A 25,556-nucleotide genomic window follows, 5' to 3' on the forward strand; every position below is an offset into this window, starting at 1 on the left:
TCAACATGGATGTGACCTATAATTATTATACCATTACCCTGTTACTACACAATTAACATGCATTATTATTACTTTATATATACTTATCATTTATGACTTTCTGATCTTCTATTATAAAGATATAACCTTTTAATATACAAATGGTCCCTAAGTTACGATTACTGTGGCATTATAACTTGTTACTATATTATTATGTATGTGTACAATTATAATCCCTACTGTAACCTTTTATTGTACAACTAATCACAATGCTCTCACAATGCTATTATAACCTGTCACTACATAATTATAACCTATTATTAAATCATTATAATCTTATAATATCAGTATCTTACCAATATGGCCTTTATTATATATTTATCACCTCTTACTCTAAAATGCGTACGTCTCTACCTTTTAATAGCATCATTATGACACTGTGACTAAAGAAAAGCAGTGATAACAGAGTGCCGCATCACAGACCGAAATCTCATGCAGCGAGAATGAAGCACCTGCGTACATCATCGCTAGCAGAATCATCAATATTAATCTCATAAAATAACCCCAGGTTTTCCATGCATTTTTGTGCATTTTTGTGCATATGGTTTTCCTGGGGATTTGGAATGAAGGCAAATTGCGTTTGCAAATTCTACAGGAAATAAAACGCAAAAGTAAAAACTTTTTAGAGACCTTTCCTCACGATGTCCAGCCTTTCTTAGAAAGTCTGTCGTGAAAATGACGTTATAAGTGTATCTGCGACCGAATCGATTTATTCTCCTTCTCCTCAAAAATATATTTGAGCTTGTGCAGTTTGCTGCAGATGTGGTTTAGAAGCTATGACTAGTTCGCTCTCTGACCATCCGAACGAAAGATCGTGAAAATGCCAATGTAATTTGGCGCCCTCTAGAGGGCTTTGGAGTGACCAACTTGAAATCTGATTGGTTAAAGGAACAGCAACATTGATTTGAAGCTACCAACAACTCACACTGTTCATTTTTGAAGCGCTTTATAGCAGCACGTGATGTGACGTCTGAAATCTGATTGGATTTCAATGCAACTCCAATGTAAAATTACTCTCGAGAGAAAAGCTATGACATGAATAGAATAGACTATTGGTAATATTTTAATACATAACTATGGACATAAAATTAACATGTAAGTCAGTGATTCTGAAAGAGTTGTCAGTAACTCTTTATTATATCATTTTAATGTTTTTATTCGATTATAACTTATTTTTGATGCCTTTGTGATCTATGCAGTAATATAATGACCCTTTTTACACCACCCTAAACTGTCTATACTTTATTGTTATTTCATAATTATAATTCAAATCTCTAATAATAACTTAGATTTGTTTTTATATGAAATATTCGTAATAACCATTATTTGTTTTTTTCCCCTAATTTTTTTTTACTTTCAGAGGTGATGGCGCTCAAGGTAGGTACATACACTATAACTCATCCTATTTTAATGTTTAATATATATACAAATAAATAAATATCGTTTTATATTAAATGTGATCTCTTGAAATTTAAGGGTGAAAAGGGAGAACCAGGAGATATTCCTCATGTATGTATATTTAGAAAACATCCTTTTTCATATATATGTATATATATATTATAGCTTGCATATATATAGTGTCGCTTTTCTGTATGTAGATTATGTAGATTATCTGTATATCTAAAGACTTTTTGATTATTTTGCAGATTGTGGGACTTCCTGGTCGGCCGGGGTCGATGGTGAGACTTCACATTTGTTTCTTTTTTGCATGATTAATCTATCCTAAAAGTTTGAATACTTTTTCTTCTCTGTATATATTATGCATTGTGTTTAATAGGGAGCTCCTGGGCCTGCGGGACGTGCAGGATATCGTGGATTTAAAGGAAGAAAAGTACGATCCGAACACAAATACATCAGTCAGATGCGCATGAACGGAGGAGCGTAACACATCTGTCTAAACCAGTACTTCGTTTATTTTGTATTTAAGGGCGTGGCAGGTCCACCTGGGTTTGATGGAATACCAGGTGTGCCAGGTATGCCTGGAAAACCTGGTCCTGAAGGACAGACTGCATTACCAGGAGTGAGTGTTTTAACTCTTTTCTATGGTTAAGAATGACTTTCAATTTCAAATGAACAAAACATAAGCAAACGTTTGGTTTCTTTAGAGATTGGTTGTAAAAGTTTGCACTATAACTAGAATGTTGTCCATCATCAGACAGGGCTTTGCTTATTATGCCAAAGTTGTCTGTTTGCTATGTCCGACTCGGCTCCAGGAGGCACTTTGGGTTTGTTTGCAGTTTGGTTTTTAACTGTGCATAATAACATTAGACAGAAATACAGTCATGTGGCTTCAGAGTGATTTGGCTTGAGGGGCATGAGTTTGAATCTCAATGATGCTACAACCACTCATGGCTTGGATTGTATAGAGAAATCTAGCCGTGCTCACAGGGTGGGAGAGACGCCATTAATCACAGTGAGACTCACTAAGTATCTCTGAACTCCAGTATGCAAAAGATGGTGGATAGTGTTCTGCTTTCAGGTTGTTGCTGCCCTTTGACCCTGTGAAAAGATGCGGCTGGATGACTTTACATGTTTACCGTCACCCATCTTGGCTGGTAGCTGACACAAACCTGTGACGTGGGTATAGATGACGAAAGCCCCCACCAAGACTTTGCGATTACATAGTGAAAGAATCCACGCACAATAAATATTGCAGTTCATCTAAAAGTGTATTACATTATTCTAAAGGTTCTCGTTTCTTTTTATATACGCAGGAAATGATGCGTACGTTTCTTCAGCCGAGATTTGCGCACAGTCACCGTTAATAGGCCGTGTAATTCCTAAATACGTTCCTTCTTCTTTAACTGCTATATAAAGCACCATTTTAATGCTCATCATTCCATTGCATTGTTTTACAGAGTCAATTTACATCTCAGATGGCGTCAGGCTTCCATGATGCAAAAATGGGAATGTCAGCATTTGTCTCGGGGTCTCCTGTAAGAACAGCTTGAACGATAACAAGCATAAGATTCAGTGTTATGTACACACATTGCTTATTAATGAATTTTTAAGGACGCTCTCAGTTCTTATCTCACTCGCCTCACTCGCTAATTAATCTGATTCAGGGTGAAGCAGGACCAAGAGGACACCCAGGACCATCAGGTCCACCTGTAAGTTTAACTCCCAATAAGCAGAATTACAAAAATAGGACATTTTATATTGTATCTACAGTGTAAACATTTTGTGTTTTTTGTGCCCTACAGGGGCCTATGGGAGCACAGGGCACTCCTGGAGATGCAGGTGATCCAGGACCCATGGTAAGAAACAAGAATTTCAGACTAAATGATTCCTTGTAATTCTGTGACCTTCTGGGACAGCCATGATACAGCCCCCCTGGAGCACTGACGGTTAGGAGCCTTGCTTAAGGGCCCAAAAGTGTCAAGTGGAAGGCGGGCTTGAACCCCTAACACAGTCAATGGGGAAACAACTCTTATTCTGTTGAACCAAAAGTTTACATCCAGCCAAATGTTTACATGCACATTATTTATTTTTGCACTTTCTATACTCTATTGGTCGGCACACGTTGTCTCGGCTCTTTCTTTTTTCCAACCCCCCCCCCACCTCTATGTTGCACATGGGGTTGTTTTCACTGTGTACTGCACTGTATATGGTTGAAATGACAATAAAGTCTATTTGACTTGACCCCTGACCTTCCGATCAGTAACACAGAGCCTTAACATCTGAGATAACAATTTGCTTTATGCTGTAATTAGAGAGAAAGTTGGACTTTTGCTCAGAAGGTGATGAGACAACGGCCTAGCTGTTGGGCTGTAAAAACTTTAACTCTGTCAAATGTAGAATAAATTGACTAAAATATAAAATGGCGCATAACTTTATAGACTCCAGTATACCATAGTGAAAGTGGCTGTAAGTGAAAGAGGTTTTGCTTTAATAAGAAGCTGTTTTTCTTTTCTTTACAGGGTCCTCATGGACCAAGGGGTCCAGATGGTCCTCCTGGAAAACCTGGTTTAGATGTATGTACACCAATGTGATTGTTTCCGTAACCCTGTCCAAAACTATACACTAATTATTTTCAAGAAAAGTCATGAAGCAAATGACCGAATGAAAACTTTCATTGCTTATCCAGGGTGAAGCGGGAGATCCAGGAAAGAAAGGAGAAGACGGATTCTCAGGATCCGCTGTAAAACCACACTTTTATTACAGATCCTTTTTATGCGTGTGTGCTTTGTAATCATCCTAACCACTGATTTCTGTTTACCTTTATCAAGGGAGCTCGGGGTTTCCCAGGTTCTCCAGGTCAACCAGGATTAAAAGGTCACAGGGTGAGCTATTGATGGCTTATTAGTAAAAAAGTATTACATATTTAATTCCAAATCGAACACGTAATCCGATGTGAAAAAACACCAGATTCCGGTTGAACTGCGTACATGACATCATTTTATTCACGTCCTGACTTTAAGTATTTGAATCCTGATGAAAATTCGGATCATTTCAGGGATATCTCGGTCTACAAGGAGCGAAAGGCGAGCGAGGTGTCGTTGGTTCCAAGGTTAGACACACATTTCACAACCGTGAATCGTACACCATGGCTCAGGATTCCGTATTATTACATAGTTATACACACGTTTGCATTCCGATTTCAGGGTGCATCCGGCGTTCCTGGTTCAATGGGGCTGGCGGGTCCGCAGGTATGTTCCATAATGATCATTTTCCACAAGTTTTCTGCAAAAAGATTTAATTACGCAGTGCAACTGAACTGTTTTTAGGGTCCACCTGGATTGCCTGGCGAAAGAGGTCGCAGCGGACCCACAGGACCTGCGGTGAGATCATTTCTACCATTTCTACAATTTCATAATGTGCTTATTCCAATAAAAAAACATCTTTTTTAACAATTCGATTGAGCAGAAAGTATTTACAGTACTGATTATACTGACTTAATGTACCTCATACACTGTCGCTATACAGTATTAATAACTGTACTGAGAAACGATCGTCTAAAACTTTTATCTGAAACGCTCGAAACATTTGTTTAGCTGTATTTTTCCTGTCATTCTGTAATGTTTTATAAAGAAAACATAGCTTTAATTAGTTTACCCAAAAATAGCACATGTTGAGGGTAAGTAGCCTGAAATGTTAGGGTATATGTGGAATGTTAGTAATTTTTCATTTTAACTACGGTACTATTTGCTATATGCTAAAAAGCATCCCATTCCATGGCAGTCATTGTTAAAAAATTATCCCAAAAGTGTCCAATAGGGTCTATATCTCTTATAGCAGAAGATCTTCCACCAAATCCAACCCATGCAAGGTATATCTTGATGGAGCTGGATTTGTGCACTGGGACATTGTTATGCTGGAACTGGTTTGGGTCAAGAGATGGGAAATTTTTTCATCCTATGGCATCCAAAAAACACCCTATATTATTGTGTGCCTCCGACTTTGTAATAACAGGTTGAGGAAGAATCACATTTGTCTGGAAAATTCAGGTGCCCATATACTATTGTATAAAAGTGTAAAAATATAACAAAAAAAACCTTAGAAATTAAGTAAAAACTTAAAAGTACCAAAATATGCAATCCTGTGTGGAATCAATGACTAAAACTAAATCTACAAGGTCGTTTCAGCCTAGTATTTTATTGTAATATAAATTTTTTCAGTTTCAGTGTCTCTTTCTTTCTGCAGGGAAAACGTGGAATGCCAGGAAATCCCGGAAAACCCGGTCCATTGGTATGTAAATCATGTTTTATCTGGGTGTAACGGTACACAAACTTCACGGATCACGGATATTTTTTTATTATTATTAACATTTGTAATCATGAACGTGTGAACAGTTTTTATATTTGAAATATTTTTTATTTATTTTTATTTCATAAAAAATTAATAATTTTTTTTAATATTATAATTTTAATTAATATTATTCAATTATTTATAAATAATAATTAGAAAACTATATTAAACCGTTTACATTAGACCCCATTTGTGTAAGAAAAATGCGTGTACTGTTAAACCCCTACTTTGTTCTAATCTCTCCAATAGCCCATAAACCTGCAATATAGAAAAGGCATTTATTTATTATTTATTATTTCATGTTATTTCGTATTTTTTCTCACAGGGAACCATAGGGATCTCAGGAGCTCCAGGATTTCCAGGAGGTCCAGGCATGAAGGTTTGTGAATGATTCTTTCATTTTTGTAATGTTGTGTTATTGTTTATTTTAATCCATTCATCTAAATGCTTATGTTAACACTCAATCACAAAATGTAATATTTAAGATAACATGTCTATCCACGCCTCTATGTATTCATTCCTTTTTTTGTACAACCCCAGGGTGAGGCAGGACCCACAGGCCCTCGAGGCACCAGTGGAGCTCAGGGACCCAGAGGGGACTCAGGAAGAGTAGGCCTGCCTGGATCTCTGGGCAAACAGGTGTGCTGTGTGTTATCCTCATGAGCTAAATTCTTTTGATGAATATTATTAATCTAAGTCTGGTTGTATTTAGGGTCCAGCAGGCATGGATGGTGCTCCTGGAGCTAAAGGGCCATCGGTGAGTCTCAGTCATTTTTCTTGCTGCCATTCATTTATGTTTGAATTCAATGGATGTGAATTGTATTCAAGTCTTGAGCAATTAATTTTCTTTTCTAGGGAGTTGCAGGTGTGCAGGGTCCTGTTGGGTTGATTGGCCAACCTGGACCACCTGGACCTCAGGGAAAGACAGGACCTGCTGGAGCCAAAGGTCAATTGGTAATGAAGAGCTCATTTTTCAAATTTTCTAAAAATATTAGACATTTGCAGTCACCATAAAACAGGAACTGGATCTTTTCCAGTGGTGTGGGGTGTAGCACAGTTCATTTCTAAATATTTCTTAAATAACAATTTTATGTAAAATAAACAAAGAAAGCAAAGTCATGAAACACAAACTATTGATGCATTGTTGCAGCGGCCATTATAATGATGCTGCCAGTTATTTTTGACTGTTTTACTCTTCTTTATATCTTCCTGACTGTTCCAACAAGATCTATGGTATAAGATGTTCATGTGTTCGTGGTTGCAGGGTGAAGGCGGGCTTCCAGGATTCAAAGGAGAACCTGGAATTAAAGGAGAAATGGTAAATAAATTATACCAGATCAGTACTTTTCCGACCAAAAACACGTCGGATGCCTTTTTGGTAAAGCTCGTCTGTGTCATAGGGGCAACCCGGAGTTCAAGGAGAGATGGGTCTGATGGGAGAGGAAGGAAAACGCGGCCCCAGAGGAGATCCGGGCTCTGTGGGGCCACCTGGACCTCCTGGGGAGGCAGTGAGTGAAATGATTTGTTGTAGCCTCAAACACACTGTGCATTTTTTGTACCACTTCTGAACGCCTTTCTGGCCTCAAGTTTTTAGGAGGAATACAAGGTGGTTTAATTATCACCCTGAACATAAAAAATAGGCGATTGACTGAAGTCTGAAGGCACTGTTTTCCTGTTCTTAGGGAGCTCCAGGTATTCGTGGATTCCCAGGGGCTGATGGGTTACCTGGACAAAAGGTAGGCGAAATTCCCATTTTTGGAAAAATCCTAATTCAGTTTTCGCTTTGACTGTTAATGAATTGCTTCACATCACCAGGGTGCTCAAGGTGAGCGCGGTGCTCCAGGCTCTTCCGGAGGTAAAGGTGCCGGCGGTGATCCTGGCCGTCCTGGAGAAGCAGGCCTTCCCGGTGCAAGGGTACAAAAAGACACCTGTGATATTAATTACAAGATAAAGATTCTTTGTTATAAAGGTTTTAGTTTCTGTGGAAAGTGTCAACATTATATGTCATGGATTGGTTTTTCTTTCTTTCTTTTTTCTTTCATTTTGTTTTAAGGGTCTGAGTGGTGTTGCTGGACCTGATGGACCAGAAGGGAAAATTGGACCTCAGGTAACTTCTTACATGATGTTAAACAAAATTAGTAGTATTAGTGTGCTAGATATTGACCATCAACAAACTGGATGCACATTTCTAATAAAGGCTTCGGTTTGAATCTGTGGGAAAAAGTTTACATGTTCATTGTTATTATTTGGATCAGGTAAAAGATTTTACATGCACTTAGTCCCAATTTGTTGTAATAATAACCTCCACCATTCTGGGAAGATGTTCCACTAGATTCCACTAGATTACTAGATTAGTTTTACTAGATTACTGATGTAGGCAAGGTGAGAAGCCCTGAGGTGCAGTCAGCGTTCATTCCATATCTATTCAAGATCTTCCACCAAATCCATCATGGAATCCATATCTTGGTTCAAGTGAAGTGAGGTTTTCATGCCACCATGTTAAAAGACATCCTACACAATTGTGTAAAAAGTCAAAAATATGGATTAACTCAAAACAATAGAAAAGGTGAGTTTTGAGAAGAGAAATGATCCAAATTCTGGTTATGTGTGATGTGAGAAAAGAAAGAAGGCCTTACAGGGCGCAAAAAAGCATCATAGAAAGTTCACAGCACATATGTGACTGTCCATTATTCCAGATTTATCATGGGACATTTTCTCGAGTGATCACTTGTAGCTGTTATGAAAAAAATGCATGAAAGGTAGCAGGCCTGCACATAGAGCCAATTTTGGAAGCTACATATACAATAAATGTAAATGTAGGTGTGTTATTTGTATTATAAACTCTTCCAACTGTTCTCCACAGGGAGCACCAGGAGATGATGGTGGTTCTGGACCTGCTGGACCAACTGGAGGCAGGGGCCCACCAGGATCTATGGGTCTGCCTGGCCCGAAAGGCTTCAGCGTAATCACTATTTTCTTTTAAAAACCGTTAGATTAAAAGAAACCAAATTTCTTTCAGCCTTGAGATAATTACTGTACATTATCTTTTATTTTGACATTCAGGGTGATGCAGGAAAAGGTGGAGAAGCTGGTACACCAGGAGCACCAGGACAGAGAGTGAGCTTTCGCACAGATTTCTTGTAGCATTAATGATTAGAAAGAGTAAAATTATGGAAACTGTGCTTTTATCCGACAGGGACGCAATGGAAAAGATGGAGAAGAAGGACCTGCAGGCCCAGCTGGACCACCTGTTAGTGTCATTTATGCTGTCAGGTTTTTCAAGAAGTTCATTTGTACTGTTTTCTAGATTTTAACACGATTGTGTACTTTCAGGGTCCAGGAGGAAAAAGAGGCGAGCAGGGTCCTCCAGGTCTGATCGGCTTTCAGGTGTGGAACAAATAACCGCTTCATAACCAGCGATCACTATTAGCCGACTAGCTAAATATCTGCATAGGATCAGCAAATGTTTGTTTTTAGAGATTTTCTAATAGTAGCTTTTTTTATAAATGTATTTAATCTATTTAAAGATGAATATTTGCAGCTAGCTGGCTGGATCTTTAGTGTAAGATGCCAGATTTCTTTTGGATGTAGCAGTCTAGCTATATAAACTTTCTCTGATGTTAACTAGTTAGTTTAATTAATGGTTAATAATTACGGCTAGCCGGATAGCTAATAATAATGTGCCAATTTGTTATGTAGTTTTGTGTTTAAAGTTTCACATTTACACATTAGGTAGGAGTGTTAAACATTCCTTTTAATTTGATTCAAATTTCTGGAAGTGAAATTTGAGAGAATGAAAAGTAAAAATTGGATTTTTTAATTTATATCGACCATATGACGAACAATGCAAAACTTTGTCTATAAAAACGTAAATAATAAAAAAATTGCTCATAGTAAATAAATAAATAAATAAATAAATACAAGTTTAATCTTTCCTCAAAATGTTGATCCAATAAATTAAAATGTAATGAGCTCCAAAAAAGGATAAAATATTTATATTCTGCAGCCTTTTCCCCCAGGCACCAAATATAATTTCGATTGTATGGCAGACACCATTTTAACATGACATAATGTAATGCACAGTGCATATTGGTCGTTGCAATCCAGAGCTACTTTGCGTGCAGATGATCTCACAAAAATACGTGATCACGTGACCACGAAGCACTTTATAAATATCTTGACTCTGTTGCATGTCTCATTACACCCACACTAAGTGGTTGGAGTAAAGATTTTTACACATCATTGGCGTGCTATTTTGCGGTGTTAGTGGTTTACTAATTTAAGATCACTTTTTATGATTAAATTTGACTGTTGTAACTTCTCAGGGTTTACCAGGGCCTGCGGGTGCACCTGGAGAGTCAGGAAAACCAGGTGATGAGGTGAGTTATTATCCTTATCACTTTTTTTCCCCTGCCTTCATTAAAAAAGGTATATTTTGCCAATGCATTGCATATGCAAAACGTCTTTCTTGTATGTTTAGGGAGTCAATGGTGAAGAAGGTGCTGCAGGTCAGACTGGACCAAGAGTAAGTGCATTTAAAACTTTTTTTGAGATTTAATAGCATATAATTTTGAGGAAACTCATATTTTCGCCCCCTTAGGGCGAGCGTGGAAGCCCGGGGGAGAGAGGACAGCTGGGAGCTAACGGCCTTCCTGGACCAAAAGGCAGTGTTGGAGCACCAGGACCTGATGGACCTAAGGTAGTGATAAACATATAGTAATTAACCGATAAAGTAATGTAGACACAGTGCAGAAATAATGATATGTCACTGTTTTTTCTTGTGTACAGGGTGGTTCAGGAACAGCAGGGAAAGTTGGAGAACCAGGTCCTCCTGGACTTCAGGGAATGCCGGGAGAGAGAGGGACACCAGGTGTCGGTGGACCTAAAGGAGACCGTGTACGTGTGATTCAGGGTTTAATTTGAATTGAAAATAAATGAATAAAGAAATAATGTCACAATGAATAGCCTGGGCAGACCCTCCAGTCATGGTGAGGTCGTGCGAATAAAGGCAGTGGATGAGGAAACGAATGCAATTAAATTGTCAAGTTCTTCTGTACAATTTTTCATATTTTTAATGAAAACGGAAAAAAAAAATTTCCTCGCTTAGTCATATCTAAACCTCATGGTGAATATCTTATTATCTCAGGGTGCCACAGGTGAGAAAGGAGCCGAAGGTGCTGCTGGAAATGACGGCGCTCGGGTGAGTAACGATGCTTCAAAATTTTTCTTGCAAGTATTATGCGTAACCACACAATTTTTTTATATTTATCTAATTTTTAGGGTCTTCCTGGACCTACTGGACCTACTGGACCAGCTGGAGCACATGGAGAAAAGGTAATTTCTATTTAACCATTTTTCTTTTTTTTTTATTACACTTTTGTCTATATATTTATTATATATTTTGCTAATTGACTAATTTGTTTTCAGGGAGAGATGGGACCCAGAGGACCTTCTGGACCACCGGGTTCTAGAGCAGCACCCGTAAGTAAACCGTGATTTACAGATTTACCGGAGATAAATAATATACACTTCTATACAGATTGTATGATATGTTTGTTTTCCTGGTTTTGTGTTTTAGGGATCTCCTGGTCAACCTGGTCCTCCTGGTCCACCTGGATTTGCTGGTTCTCCTGTGTGTATATAATCTTATTGTTTATGTAGAAATCTATTCTTCGTCATTTTTGGGTTATATTCCTGTTTCTTTTGGCAGGGCCTTGATGGTCAGTCTGGTGCGAAAGGAGAAGCAGGAGAACCAGGTGCTAAGGGTGAGGCAGGTGCTTCCGGTCCACAGGGAATGGCGGGAAAATCGGGACCCCAGGTAACACGTCATGTTCAGAGGTTGAACTTTTATGTCTATAATGACAATTAGTTCAAAAAGACTTGAGTGAAGGACATTTCACTTAAGTGTACAGTAAGGAGTCTCCAGTATCAGTGGTCTGTGACAATCAGCGTACGTTCATATCCACTCGATGAGTTTGGTTCGGTAACACAATTCAAGTAGAACCCTGGTTTTGTTGATTATTTGAAAGCATTTTTTTTTAGCTTGTATTTCAATTTTCTATAGTAAGCAGCACATCCTGAACTGTTTCATTCCTCTTTATAAAGGAAAAACATATGAAACTTTTACACAATTTAGCCAAAAGTCTGCAGACACCTGGCATGGTATGTGCATATGTGCAATTTCTTCTGGGAAGATGTTCCACTAGATTTTGGAGTGCGCTTGTGAATATATATATATATACGGTATGTATATTTGTCTGTCAAAATTAAAGTTATTGTAAACGGCACTAAATTTTATTAACACGCTATCAATTCAGCGCGCATTTCTTTTTCACTATTTTTATAGAAAATGTAAATACATAAATAAATAACTAAATAGAAAAGAGGCGCAATTAAAACCTTCGGCAAAAATACGTTTATCCACGACATCCTTTCTTAGATATAAAATAAATAAATAAACTCCGAGTAAAAATATTTTTAATCAGTAAACATTTGTTTTACAGTATTTCTGCGGCAAGTCTCAAATCAAACACCAAATCCGCCATGTTTTACACAATTAACCCTCTGGGTGGCGTTACCAACAGGAAGTGGCTATATCTCACTATCTTTGTCTCTCTATTTTCTCTATCTAATTGTCTCTGTGTCTCTTTTAGTAAATGTCTCTGTCTCACTGTATATGTCTCTCTATTTGTTTCTCACTCTTTCTAAAGCTGTGTCTGTGTCTCTTTGTCTTTGTCTGTCTTTCCTGCTTATTTACATGTCTAACAAAGTTTTGAGTTTTGAAAGTAATGCTATTAGTGATCTATGATGAAAGACTTTCCTGGTTCGATTCTTACCTCTAGTTTCATATTGAACATTATAAGAAGTTTTTAAAAACGGAACAATAAAAGGTCATTAAAATTGGTTGCTGGTAAATCATGGTATATCAGTGGTGCAGGTGTTGGAGATGTGGTTCTTGTACCTGAGTCACTTCTCATAGACTTTGAGTAACTGAGAGAATGAACAGGAAGGAGAAGTTTTGACCCTCTTCCATCATGATCTAAGAGAAAACAGTGGTCTCTTAACTATAGAAAAACCAAGAGTCCAATAAGTAAAGCCTTGTTTGTCACCCCTCTGGTAGTGTAGTGGTTAGTAATGCAGCCTCTGCTATCTGACTCACCCGGTTCAATTCCTACCCCTCAGCTTTCCTTTAAATTGTTTAAAAAGTTTTATAAAAGAACCAAAAAAGGTCCTAAAAATCAGGTTCTTGCAAGAGATCCTGTGGCTCAATTGGAAGAGCTTTGCCTCTGGGTTGAGAGGTTGCTGGTTCAAACCCCGGCCAGGACTCAAAGTTAAGAGTGTGGAAGGTTCCAGTGACTGTAGTGAGAAAGGTGTCAGAAATGGCTGTGTGGAAGGTTGGCTGTGGACGGTTTTAGAGGGCGTATCTTGAACCAGGGGGGCAATATTCAGGCGTTTGCCCCCCTGGCATCTGAGAAGCTGAAAACAGGGGGTTATGAAGCAAAAGCATCCAAAAAAGTATGTACATAGGCTCTGGGCAAAAATTTATTTAATAACCTTTTCTCTCCTCCCCCTAAATGCAAAACTTTTTTTTATTTTTTTTCCCCCAAGTCTGTAACCCTGTAACCCAGCAGGTCTTCATGCTTGATTAGAGCAGCTCTATCATTCTTTTCAAACATCAACACAAGAATTTAACGCTAAAGTAAGATGTAGGAAGCGAATACAGATGTAAGTAACACAAGTTGAACCCACATTGTAAATAGCAGGAAAATAGCAGGATTTGAACCATGATCCCACCACCAGCGAGACACCAACGTTAACCCATTGAACCATCGGTGAGGACAGGCTAGGAGGCTTGTTTAGAGCAGGTCTATCTTTCTTTTCAGAAAAGAACAGAAAAGAAAAGAACCCAATAAAAACAAAAATCTATCACTCAAGAAAAATGTAGGAAGTGAATCCTGATCTTGACTGGAACGCAGAAAGCAGGATTCGCACCCTGAGCCTCACCAAAAGCACGACACCTGATTTAACCCGCTGAACCATCAGGGAGTTTGTTTAGAGCAGGTCTATCTACCTTTAAACCATCAACACAAGAATATAAAGCTAAAGAAAGATTTAGGAAGCAGGAACATAACCGACATGACAACTAGCAGGATTCAAACCCTGATCCTTACCATCAGCGAGGCACCAGCCTTAACCCACTGAACCATGGAAGAGATCAGACTGGGATGCATGTTTAGATGAGGCACAAGCCTTAAACCACTGAGCGACCACTGCTGAAAAGCATGTGTGCTTTTTGGAGGGTTCATACTTTGTTTCATGCCAGCGCAGTAAGAAAGAAGGCATGTAGGACCGGCTTTGAAACCTTATCACCAGCGTGGACTATATTAAGGACCATGTTCCGGCACAAGCCTTAACCCACTGAGCTACCACAGAAGTGCTTTTTTTTTTTTATCTTTCATTAAAGACCAGAAAATCAAGAAATTAACCCAACCCAGAAAGGACAGAATTGAAATGTTTTCAGAGGGGACAAGGTCCAGAAGTTTTATTTACCAACACAGCAACCACCAGCTCGACCAGAATAAAACTCTCAAACTCATCCTAGTGGGGACCCTGACATTAACCCACTAGGCTATCACATCCATCCATCCATCCATCCATCCATCCATCTATCTCTCTATCTATCTATCTATCTATCTATCTATCTATCTATCTATCTATCTATCTATCTATCTATCTATCTATCTATCTATCTATCCATCCATCCATCCATCCATCCATCCATCCATCCATCCATCCATCCATCCATCCATCCATCCATCCATCCATCCATCCATCTATCTATCTATCTATCTATCTATCTATCTATCTAATATGATGTGAGGTCCAGTTAACAGCTAAAACAAGTAGAAGTAATAACTACTTTTTACTTAAGTACATGTCTGAGCCAAAACTTCTTTACTTTCACTTGAGTAAAAAAGTATAATCAGAACTTCAACTTTTACCCGAGTATTTTAAAACATGAGGATCTGTACTTCTACTTAAGCAAAGGATGTGTGTACTTTTGCCACCTCTGGTGCAGTTAAATATATGTCTCTGGGCATGCTGAGATGGCTAGGCTAAGTGAATCTCATATGCCATCATTTTTAAGCCTGAAAAAAATCTGCATGACTCATTAGTGTTTGTTTTTCTGTAGGGAGCTGCTGGTGTAACAGGACTGAAAGGGGCCAGGGGGAGTCAGGGAGCTGCTGTAAGTTTCACCGTAAACGTTTCTAAACATAATGTCAAGATCTGAGCTCTGTCACTCATCCGTTAACGTTTCATCTTGCGCTCTCAGGGTTCCAGCGGTTTTCCAGGACCTGCAGGAGGTGTTGGCACACCAGGCTCGGGCGTGAGTATCACTTACACCCTTTTAAAACCTTGACTTATTCTACAGTGATGCACTTTAAACATATAATATCAAGAATTAGGGTCAGGGAATGTAAGTCTCCCTGCTAATCTTCCAAGTTTTAGGAGATTGTAAGAGATCTCTCAAAGAAAAATTTTGCATCGTTGTAGTTGATTGTAGATGCCACTTATTTCATGGACAAAACCTCCACATTTTTTGCCAGGGCCAAACTGGAGAGCCTGGTCCACAAGGCCCTTCAGGTAAAAAGGGTGAACCGGGAATACACGGAGAACCAGGAGGCCCAGGTCGCCAAGGTGAGCGGGGTAACACTGGACCAGCTGGAAGCCCTGGAGATAAAGGAGATTCTGGTGAAGATGGACCACCGGTAAAAATAATCTCTGCCTATTGTGCTTACTTGGAATATTAAATGCTCTTCACACTCCTGAGTACATACACTGAGCAGAAAACAAGAACATCAGATGTTTCTGCTAGAACAGCTTTGGCACGTGTGATTATGATCTTTCACAGAAAACTAGGTACCACTCATTGTATCTTATTAAATGTTCTTAGGGCCCTGATGGACCACCAGGACCTGCAGGATTGTCAGGGCAGAGAGGGCTGGTTGGTCTACCCGGGATGAGAGGAGAACGTGGACTGATGGGCCTTCCTGGACCTGCTGTAAGTAATTATTACACTTATCACATTCAAAGTAACATGCAGCTATAAGCTGAAACTAATTTATTAACTCGTAATAGTATGACACCATAATCATTATATTGCACATATCATTTCGAGCACGCAGTTGTGTTTCTTCTCATTCAGGGTCCACCTGGAAAACCTGGCACCAAAGGACCTCCTGGGGTAAAAGGTGGTATAGGCTCTGTCGGATTACCTGGATCTATTGGGGATAGAGGAGATGCTGGTCCACAGGTTTGGCATTTCAGCTCATCAGTCTCAGTCACTTTATAAAAATGTTGTATTCGTGTATTTATATTGTACATCACTTTGTTTTTTTTAAGGGTCCTCCAGGAACAGATGGAGGTCCTGGAACTGATGGTAGTCGTGGAGTCAAAGTAGGCAAAAAAATATTTTTTTGTCTATTTTTGAAGCAGATTTGTGTTGTCTTCTCCAAACAGGATGCGTAAGTATGTTAATTGGTTGTTGGTGTGATTTTTTTTTCCAGGGAGATAAGGGAGAACCAGGTGCTGAGGGTCTTGCTGGAACCCAGGGAACCCAAGGAACACCTGGACCAGTAGGAGCTCCTGGAGGTCCTGGATTGCGAGGAGAAAAGGTTAGTTTGGGCAAATGTTTGTGATCTTAAAAATGTTCAAGTCCTGCCTATAGTCAACTGATAGTCATTAAAATATTTCTTTCTTTTGACATTTTTATTTACAGCATTAGCATAATAACTAATTGGGAGGAAAAGAACAGTAGTTCTATGTGAAATCAGGGTTAGGGTTAGGGTTGGAGCACCCCCTCATACAACCATTTCGATTGTGAGACTGGTATACGAATAACACTCCTTCGAATCCTTGACTATTCGGTGACACCCGTAATAATAATGTAATAGATATCTAACATATATAACATTGTGTAATATTAACGTATTATTATTGTAAAATGTTTGTGATTGCAGGGGGCAAGCGGTGCAGTGGGTCCTGCTGGACAGCCTGGCGACAGAGGAAAACAGGTCCATTTAAACTATGAGATACTGCACTGTATAAACACATATCATATCATGCTGCATTCATACTGCAGCGACACCAAACGCACGTAGTCCAAAAGTGATTAGCGATCACTGAGTATCAGTATTTTGAAATTAAATGCTTTGCCTGCTCACAGGGACCTCAAGGGCCACAAGGAGACAAAGGAGAAAAAGGAGCTGCTGGAGAGAGGGGTCAGAAAGGTCACCGTGGCTTCAATGGACTTCAGGGCATCCCAGGAATACCAGTAAGTATAAGATCATCACACAGTATGCGGATTAATAGTGGATACTCATCACTATCAGTCCTGGCGTCCCTGAGACTAAGACCTTAATCATTTCTTCTAAATAAAGGGACAGACAGGAGACGCAGGTGAGAAAGGAATCGTGGGACCAAGTGGGCAAAGAGTGAGTTGATTATGTATTATTAGTTTGTTAGGTCAATTCAGATAAATGGAACATTTTCACACTCATGCCTGTTCATTACCATTAGGGACCACCTGGGCCTGTTGGACCTATAGGTAAAGAAGGTGACACAGGTGCTCAAGGACCAATTGGGTCCCCTGGATCTCGAGGCAGCCCCGGAGATTTTGGACCAGAGGTAAGAATCTGGGTACCTGCATGTACGGGAGATAGAAATAAACACACCGTAGGCTTGAAGCTTTATTCCTAATTGCTCTGCTCTGTTAAGGGCCCTCAAGGCGAACCTGGTCCTCCAGGCCCACCCGGTCCTCCAGGACCTCCTACAACTGTGGATGATGACTTTGATAAAATTCCAGACTATGACGGCGCATTTGAAAGCCCAGCTCCTCCTCTTCCGGAGTACAACAAGGATGAGGCAATGCCTATTAAGAGGTCTGGTGTCGTTCATGTGGACAGCAGCGTCCACGCCTCCCTGAAGGCTTTGGGCAGTCAGCTGGACAGCATTAAATATGCAGATGGGAGCCGCCATCACCCGGCACGCACCTGCCAGGACATCAAGCAATGCTACCCAATGAAGAAAAGCGGTAAGGAGTCCATTATATCGTGCAAAGAGTTTGTCTGTCATAATTCTGTTGATCTGATGTTCTTGGTCAGAATCAGTTCTGAAAATCAGACTATTGCATAATAAAAAAACAATGAAAATAATTGCATAAAACACACCAGATGCAAACTTCTTGAAAATGTTAACATTTTTTATTTTCAGGTAAAAAAATATATGATATTATAATTATTTTTAAATATAAATCGTTTCAGAGAATATGACATTATAGAGAGAATATAAAAATTATAGACTGAAGGATGTGTCTATTTTAGGTAAACTCAGTAAATATGATGTTACCCTAAAAAGACATTTTTGCTCTTGGGTGTGAGGGTAAAATGATCCTGACTCTTGTCTCTGAATGTATTGCAGGGGAGTACTGGGTGGACCCTAATGAGGGAAGTTTAAAAGACGCAATCAAAGTGTACTGTAACATGGAGACGGGGGAGACGTGTGTGTCTGCAAACCCTCCCAGTGTCCCACGCAAGAGCTGGTGGACTTCTCACTCCAGCACACTCAAACCTGTGTGGTTTGGAGCCACCATGAACAGAGGAATGAAGGTCAGTTGATTCCTCTGGATATGCTGTACACATTTTAAATACAATACAATACTATACTACACTACATACTCTATACTATACCTAATATACTGTACTAGTAGATTTTAGTATTTAACTATTATACTAGTATATATATATATGTATATATTATACACAGTATAATACTGATTTATATCTCATCTTTGATGTTTGACAGAACAAAACTAAGTAAACTGCTGTACTCGTCTTCACCTCCCTAATGTACAGTGTGAATTTGGTGAAAAATGGCGAATATAAATTTTTTACCCCAAAATTCTTTGATTTACATTTAAATCACTATGCAGGTTGAAGAGGAAAAGACTAACACAGGGGTGCACTTAGTTTTGTTCTGTCATGCTTCAGAGCTGAGATCTGAATCGATATGTCACTATGCTTTTACTATATTAAAGTACTAAATCTACTATCATTAATCTTGCTGTATCTCAGCTTTGAAGCAGGATAAAAGGAAACCTAAGTGCACTCTTGCGTTGGTCTTGTCCTCCCAGATGAACAGTGTAAATTTGATTAACCTCTGAGAACGACCTTTTGTGCGATTTGTGTGTGTGTGTGGGGTGGAGGGGTAAAGCGTTCTCTAATTCAACCAATGCATTAGGAAAGGTGAAGAATAACACAGCCTGGTACTTAAAAAAAAAGACAGTGGCATTGAGTAAAAGACAGGAGGTGGAGCTGGAGGTAGCAGAGCTGAAGATGCTGAGGTTTTCATTGGGAGTGACGACGATGGACAGGATTAGAAACGAGTTTATTAGAGGGACAGTGCATGTAGGACGTTTTGGAGACAAGGTGAGGGAGGTGAGATTGAGATGGTTTGGACATGTGCAGAGGAGGGACATGGGGTATATCAGTAGGAGAATGCTGAGGATGGAGACACCAGGAAGGAGGAAAAGAGGAAGACCAAGGAGGAGGTTTATAGATGTGGTGAGGGAAGACATGCAGCTAGTTATGGTGAAAGTAGCAGATGTAGAGGACAGGGAGGTATGGAGACGGATGAGCCGCAGTGGCGCCCCCTAATGGGAGAAGCCGAAAGAAGAAGCAGATTTATAGATTATATATAATATAATTATATAGAATTAATTAACGACTTCTTTAATTTACTTCACATCACATTATAGTGCACACGCTTTACATTACTACCCTGCTATACCACTGTATATCTCAGGTTTGGATGGTGATAGAATCAATCTAAAGCGTCACATTTTCATATGACAGACTTAACTTGTTTTCCATGGAGCTCGAACAATGCCATCCTGAAATGCTTCACATCAATATGCATAATTTGTGTCTTGACTGCTGATCGGAAAAAACTCTGTCCCACTTCTTTAGTTTACATACGGAAACAACGAGGACTCGAAAAACACGGTGGACGTGCAGCTGCGTCTCCTGCGTCTGCTCTCGAAAGAGGCAGTACAGACGCTCACGTACCACTGCAAGAACAGCGTCGCTTACAGAGACGACAAGAACAACAACATGAAGAAAGCCGCCGTGCTGAAGGCCGCAGACGGGACGGACATCAAAGCGTACGGACACAACCGCCTCAAGTACACGGTCACGGAGGACGGCTGCTCGGTACGACCTCCGCACTTAATCGGTGTTTTGTTTTAATAAGCAATCGGTGTTCAGTTTTATGTCAAATATTATTTAAATAATTATATACAATGTGGTTTTTGTACACGGGTTTATTTAAAGCTACTTCTCACGATACATATTGTGTATCGTAGAAATGTGTTCAGATATCACGATATGATGTTTCGGTCATATCGCCCTTCCCTGGGATTTGAATAAGCTGAATAAGATAAAGATTTAACCTGGATCAATTAAAATAAAATAATACAATTTGGGGTTGAGTGCAGTTTACGTCATGACTTTACCAGCCTTAAATGAATGTTGAAAGCCTTTATAGTGCATTCGTAATGTTGTTTCATTAATTTTGAATCGGATCTAAATTCTAGCCAGGGATTTATTTGTCTTGCAGTCGTTAATATTCAGCATTTGATTGTTTTTTACGGTTATTGGTTCTGATTTCATTTTATACTGACGATGCTTAAAGACTTCATTTTGGGATACATGTTGTGTGTGTGGCGTCATAATTTTCTCCATTATCGTCTTGCAGAAATCCAGCAGTGAGTGGAGTAAGACGGTGTTTGAGTATCGTACGCAGAAGCCCTCCAAGCTCCCGATTGTGGACGTGGCGCCGGTGGACGTGGGAGGAGCCGAGCAAGAGTTCGGCATCGACATCGGGCCGGTGTGCTTCTCGTGAATCCCGCAAACACAAATCACCTTCACCTGTGATCCTTCAGATATCTGCTGACGCTGAACAGCAAGCAGAGCAAATCCCAAAATTCAACCCTCGTCATCGAGGCTTCATCTCTGCACCGATGCAGTATTTATTTTCTATTCTGAGACAGAAGTGAGTCAGATGTGAGAAGCACGATGAGCCACCGCAGCGATCTTTCTTCTTTTTTTCCCCCCTCACACACATTTGATCGTTTAATGAGGAATTCCACTAGCTCTTGGGGTGTAGGAGTATATGACCGACTGTGTGGACGGTTTAATTTATAATCCATGTGTATTCTTTATGAAATTAAAAAGTACACACACACACACACACACACCTCTTTTTAACATTTACACTGTCTAGGTTTTTTTTTATTTTATGTCGACCAAAGTTTTGTGGTGCTTCGTAAACTAATTTAATGCTCAAATGTTTTCAATTACAATTATATAAAGTGGCCATGAGTAAATATGCTGGTTTTTTTTGTGTGCAAATGAAACGTGAATCTGTAAATTAAACCTCTGTGTACACTTTATTTGCACGAACTCTCCAGTGATGGTGTTTCTGTCCCGCACGTTTTACTGCCATTCACACGTCTAAGATTAATTAGTGACCACATGGAGTCTCATTAAAGGATGAGAAGATGTATCAGTTTCTATATCTCTCACTCTCTCTTTCTTTCCTTCCCCATAATCATATACATGCATGTCTTTATACGTTTTTATACTATTTTCTTAATTTTATTAAGGGGGGGAGGGGTGTAGGAGCTCTAATGCACAAGAAAACAGGCAAACCTTTTATGAAGAAATATAGTTTTTTTTTACGGATTAGGACTTTATTTACTGTACTGAATCGTATTAAATGTCATAAAGCAAGTATTAGATGTTCTACATGAATGCAGGATGCACAGTGGAAATGAAGGACGAGCTGTAAGTCTAAAAAAAACCCAGAGCACACAATACAAGGATTACTGAGGAACAATGATGAGGGGAGAAAAAAATGCATCTAAAATAAACAAAAACATTTATACAGCCAGAAAAATATTGCGTGTGAATGCTTGTTGACTTTCGGATATATCAGTGAAAACTAAAACGACATTCTCAACATACATACTTTTTACAATATAAAAATACAATGAATCTGTACAACTCGTTCACTTTTGTCCTTCGAGGCAGAACGTAACTCGAAATTTTTCTGCTCTGCTCAGACGTTCTGACGCCAAAACAATCCAGGTTTGATTTCAGCATCGACTGTCCACTGGACCCGGGGAGAAAATGGCGCCCTCTAGAGTCAGACCCATTTTGAACCCCTCCTGAAAGTAAAAAAAAAAATATATATATATATATATATATATATATATATATATACATATATATTTTTTAGAAACAGGAAGGAAACCAAACGTACGACGGTGTTTTGGCGCCACGTTAACAAAAAACTAGATTACGAGAATAAAGTTAAAATATTTGGAGAATAAAATCATCTTTTTATATGAATCCCATATGCCACAATGCGTTGGGATCCCGGCTGAAGTTCTGGTTCTCAATTTAATTCGCCATCCTCATAGTATCTTGAGAAACAACAAATCCTTTTCGAATAGCATGCAGATGTAACCGGCAATTTCATCAATGTCTGATTTTTTTTACAGAACCACTGCAGAGTCCGTTTACAGATTATAACTGTGCTGATGCACCAAAAGACAAATAATTTCCTTATTGCTAAATTTGTACCTTAACATTTGTACATTTAACCAAATCATCCACATCCATTTTATGCAACGTTTCTGGCAGATCTGTGATTTATTATTATTATAATTTTTATATTACCAATTTATTCTTGTACTGCTACGACTTTATTCTCATAGTTTCGACTTGATTCTCAAAATATTTTCAAAATATTTATACTGCGATTACTTTATTCTCATAAGTTAGAATCTTTTTTTCACGACTTTATTTTCATACTGCAATGATTTGTTTTTATGTAGCACACCAGGGTTTCTGTCACTGTGCACTGCGTCAGCTATACAAGGCCTGAAAGACAAAAGCATCGTGACTTGATAGTCATAATTTTTTCATTTCTACTTTAACGTGGCACTAAAACGGCGTCGTACAAACGCACACACACACATAATGGACTCGAAATGTGATGATCCCATTGTCATATCCACCCTGATGACGTGCTATTAAAAGGAGTTTATGGATCACGTGCACGTGTTATGACACAAGTGACTTCTGCTTCCACACATGCACACATTCTGCTGTTCACACGCTTCACTTCACAACAAAACGGTTTACAAACCATCTTTGCCGCTGAGAGAGAGAGAGAGAGAGAAAGAGAGAGAGAGAGAGAAAGAGCAAATCCATTGATTGATTTATTTCTCAATTAAAATGCAAGATTTACATTACACATAGTTTGCATGAGTAATAAACTGTATTATTCATTACCCATTCATTTTTAATGAGAGGATTGTTTTGGGAAGGCAGATGTTGTTCTCCCTCAAACTGTTACCCAAATTTGGAGGCACACAAAACTACCGTAATTTCCGGACTATTAAGCGCACCCAAATATAAGCCGCACCCTCTGAATTTCCAAAGATTTTTATTCTAAACATAAATAAGCCGCACCTGTCTATAAGCCGCATGTCTACACTGAAACTAATGAACTTTACACAGGCTTTAATGAAAGACAGTGTCTGTTACTCGGCTTGTATCTAAACAGTAGCCTACCAAGAAAGTCATTGTTCACCGTCTTCCTCCTTCCTTTCACAAATATTTCTCTCGGGAGTTTTTCTTTTGGCATCGTCGTGCGTTTAAAAATCACCATCGGTGAATCTTTTCTCCCGATGCCGTGCAGCTCAGAACACAGGTGAAGTGTGTTTTCATGCCCGGTTGTTTTCAGCGTGACGAATGATTCATTCCAATCCAGCTCAATGAAGATCTGCTTTCCATTAGTTTGATTTAGTGGAAGTTTGTTTGATCTTCTGCTATAGAGCTCTAACCCTATTGGACATGAATGTATGTAAACACTGACACTGCACCCCAGGCCTCCTCACCTCACCTACATCAGTACCTGACTTTACAGACACTGAATAAATCTCCACACAAATCTCTACAATCCAAAATCTAGTGGAACATCATATTCCAAGAAGAATGGAGGTTGTTATAGCAGGGGATGGGATGCTCAAAAAGAAGCACATACCTCATGACAGACCTCATACCCATACCTTATTATCTTATGGTCATTCATTAAACCCAGATTTCTGCTATAATATAAACCCCCCTTGTTTCAAAGTGTGGTGTGAAGAACTGTTAGAATAAAATCCACCTGTATCTCATCAAGTTTCGACTGGACGTCTGGAGGGAAGTCTGCAAAGCCACAGGTGAAGGGGTCAAAGGGCACGGCTCCAAACAGATCCGTACCTGCAGGAGAGACAATGTAGACATCGAGTGTCACTGCTATGAGGATCGAGTTTTGCATACTGTGAGACGATTGGCTTCTTTTTAATGACGCTATAACACTCGCCCGTGATCCGTTCAGTCAAGATTTTTTTTTAAAAATCAGTGAGGATCACTCGAGGGACTGCTTACCTCTGTTTTCAGGAGACGGCATAGAGAAACTCTGATTCCTGTTACACGCCTGTATCCTCGGTGTGGAAGATCCGGGTGTAAATGGTACCATGTCGAACACGTCTGTCGAGGTGTCTTTCACCGGGATGCTACCAGCCTGACGATAAGTTGCACGAGAGATGTTTGTGTAAGATATATAAGGATTAATGCTTGCAGATGTGCAGTTATGGGAAAAACTATCCACAGCAGTGTAAAATCTGAAGCAATTAATTTGGCTACAGAAGCAGGTCATGAAGTGTTTATTTCCTTTTATACAGCAGTGAATTCGACCACAAACTGATAAAAACTGTGCATTAGATTTTAACGTATCAATGAGTAACAAAGAAGCAACAAACAAACAAACGCATACACGAGGCTGTGGAACAGTAAACACATTGGGTGGCTGAAAGTGGGCGGGTTTAGCAGGAGGCGGGGTCAGCGAGATTCCTGATTGGCCGGAATCGGGTGAACTGAAAGGCGTTAGTGTGACAGACGAAATCTCAAGAGACGAGAGTGAAGAGACGTCATCGGTACAGCAGGACAGAGTGGAGAAGGACACGTGAGCATCGGACGAGGAGTTAACATTCAGCAGCAGCTGAGATAGATAGATAGAGAGAGAGAGAGAGAGAGAGAGAGAGAGAGAGAGAGAGAGAGAGAGAGAGAGAGAGAGAAAGAAAGAGAGAGAGAGAGAATAATAAAAAGAAAGGGGAAAATAAAGCAAGAGAGAAAGAGAGAAAAGGGGCAGGAGAGTGAGAATGAGGGAGAAAGAGGGAGAGAGGGAGAAAAAAGAGAGGAAGAAAGACAAAAAATGGAAGAGAGGGGGAAAGTGGGATGGGGGAAGCAGAGAGAGAGGGAGAGAGGAAGGGAGATTGAGAGGCATAATGAGGAAGAAAAAAAAAAGAGCCAGAGGGAGAGAGAAAGGGAGCGAAAGAAAGGGAGAGAGAGGGTAAAATAGAGTAAAGGACAGAGGTAGAAAGAAGGAGAAAGGGAATGAAAGAGAGAGAGAGAGAGGGGAAAGAGGAAGGGGAAAATAGAGAGACGAGAGGGAGCGATAGCGAGAAAGAGGGAGAGATAAAAGGAAAGAAGGAAAGAAGCAGACAGAGGGAGAAGGAAAGAGAGAAGGAGAGAGAGAAGTTAATAAACAGGACACGTGATTGTAGTGTAAAAAGAGGTTTTGTACAGAAATGT

The 25,556-nt window shown here is 39.5% G+C and overlaps 2 protein-coding genes across 7 annotated transcripts in view; one reads left to right on the forward strand and one right to left on the reverse strand.

Annotated features, from left to right (window-relative positions):
- col5a2b (collagen, type V, alpha 2b) overlaps nt 1-21,421 on the forward strand; it is a 28,051-nt gene extending 6,630 nt beyond the window's left edge. Inside the window, exons 3-54 of the mRNA XM_083560631.1 lie at nt 1,400-1,416; nt 1,516-1,548; nt 1,686-1,718; nt 1,817-1,870; nt 1,967-2,059; nt 2,898-2,975; nt 3,105-3,149; nt 3,243-3,296; nt 3,960-4,013; nt 4,127-4,180; nt 4,269-4,322; nt 4,496-4,549; nt 4,644-4,688; nt 4,767-4,820; nt 5,683-5,727; nt 6,113-6,166; nt 6,328-6,426; nt 6,500-6,544; nt 6,643-6,741; nt 7,052-7,105; nt 7,188-7,295; nt 7,470-7,523; nt 7,603-7,701; nt 7,841-7,894; nt 8,651-8,749; nt 8,851-8,904; nt 8,984-9,037; nt 9,121-9,174; nt 10,113-10,166; nt 10,268-10,312; nt 10,388-10,486; nt 10,576-10,683; nt 10,934-10,987; nt 11,068-11,121; nt 11,215-11,268; nt 11,366-11,419; nt 11,498-11,605; nt 14,981-15,034; nt 15,122-15,175; nt 15,396-15,557; nt 15,743-15,850; nt 15,995-16,102; nt 16,192-16,245; nt 16,356-16,463; nt 16,809-16,862; nt 17,015-17,122; nt 17,229-17,282; nt 17,368-17,475; nt 17,566-17,881; nt 18,268-18,455; nt 19,815-20,057; nt 20,602-21,421. Coding sequence (XP_083416757.1) covers nt 1,400-1,416; nt 1,516-1,548; nt 1,686-1,718; nt 1,817-1,870; nt 1,967-2,059; nt 2,898-2,975; nt 3,105-3,149; nt 3,243-3,296; nt 3,960-4,013; nt 4,127-4,180; nt 4,269-4,322; nt 4,496-4,549; nt 4,644-4,688; nt 4,767-4,820; nt 5,683-5,727; nt 6,113-6,166; nt 6,328-6,426; nt 6,500-6,544; nt 6,643-6,741; nt 7,052-7,105; nt 7,188-7,295; nt 7,470-7,523; nt 7,603-7,701; nt 7,841-7,894; nt 8,651-8,749; nt 8,851-8,904; nt 8,984-9,037; nt 9,121-9,174; nt 10,113-10,166; nt 10,268-10,312; nt 10,388-10,486; nt 10,576-10,683; nt 10,934-10,987; nt 11,068-11,121; nt 11,215-11,268; nt 11,366-11,419; nt 11,498-11,605; nt 14,981-15,034; nt 15,122-15,175; nt 15,396-15,557; nt 15,743-15,850; nt 15,995-16,102; nt 16,192-16,245; nt 16,356-16,463; nt 16,809-16,862; nt 17,015-17,122; nt 17,229-17,282; nt 17,368-17,475; nt 17,566-17,881; nt 18,268-18,455; nt 19,815-20,057; nt 20,602-20,748 — 4,190 coding nt within the window. The 3' untranslated portion in view covers nt 20,749-21,421. The remainder of the gene's footprint in view (nt 1-1,399; nt 1,417-1,515; nt 1,549-1,685; nt 1,719-1,816; nt 1,871-1,966; nt 2,060-2,897; nt 2,976-3,104; nt 3,150-3,242; nt 3,297-3,959; nt 4,014-4,126; nt 4,181-4,268; nt 4,323-4,495; nt 4,550-4,643; nt 4,689-4,766; nt 4,821-5,682; nt 5,728-6,112; nt 6,167-6,327; nt 6,427-6,499; nt 6,545-6,642; nt 6,742-7,051; nt 7,106-7,187; nt 7,296-7,469; nt 7,524-7,602; nt 7,702-7,840; nt 7,895-8,650; nt 8,750-8,850; nt 8,905-8,983; nt 9,038-9,120; nt 9,175-10,112; nt 10,167-10,267; nt 10,313-10,387; nt 10,487-10,575; nt 10,684-10,933; nt 10,988-11,067; nt 11,122-11,214; nt 11,269-11,365; nt 11,420-11,497; nt 11,606-14,980; nt 15,035-15,121; nt 15,176-15,395; nt 15,558-15,742; nt 15,851-15,994; nt 16,103-16,191; nt 16,246-16,355; nt 16,464-16,808; nt 16,863-17,014; nt 17,123-17,228; nt 17,283-17,367; nt 17,476-17,565; nt 17,882-18,267; nt 18,456-19,814; nt 20,058-20,601) is intronic.
- A 155-nt stretch (nt 21,422-21,576) lies between these two features.
- gulp1b (GULP PTB domain containing engulfment adaptor 1b) overlaps nt 21,577-25,556 on the reverse strand; it is a 33,072-nt gene continuing 29,092 nt past the window's right edge. For 2 of the 6 annotated variants that reach the window (XR_014536676.1, XR_014536677.1), the window contains exons 9-12: nt 24,739-24,963; nt 24,351-24,486; nt 23,627-24,182; nt 21,577-23,310 (exon numbers count right to left, since the gene is read on the reverse strand). Coding sequence is in view for 4 of the 6 variants with exons in the window: in XM_083560679.1 (XP_083416805.1) it covers nt 22,004-22,075; nt 24,088-24,182; nt 24,351-24,486; nt 24,739-24,963 (528 nt within the window). In the remaining 2 variants the exon portion in view is untranslated. The remainder of the gene's footprint in view (nt 23,311-23,626; nt 24,183-24,350; nt 24,487-24,738; nt 24,964-25,556) is intronic. The other 4 variants (XM_083560679.1, XM_083560681.1, XM_083560680.1 and 1 more) reach the window with 3 other exon arrangements.

This window comes from Silurus aristotelis, assembly GCF_946808225.1.
Source record: "Silurus aristotelis genome assembly, chromosome: 2".
In the NCBI taxonomy this organism is placed as follows: Eukaryota; Metazoa; Chordata; class Actinopteri; order Siluriformes; family Siluridae; genus Silurus; species Silurus aristotelis.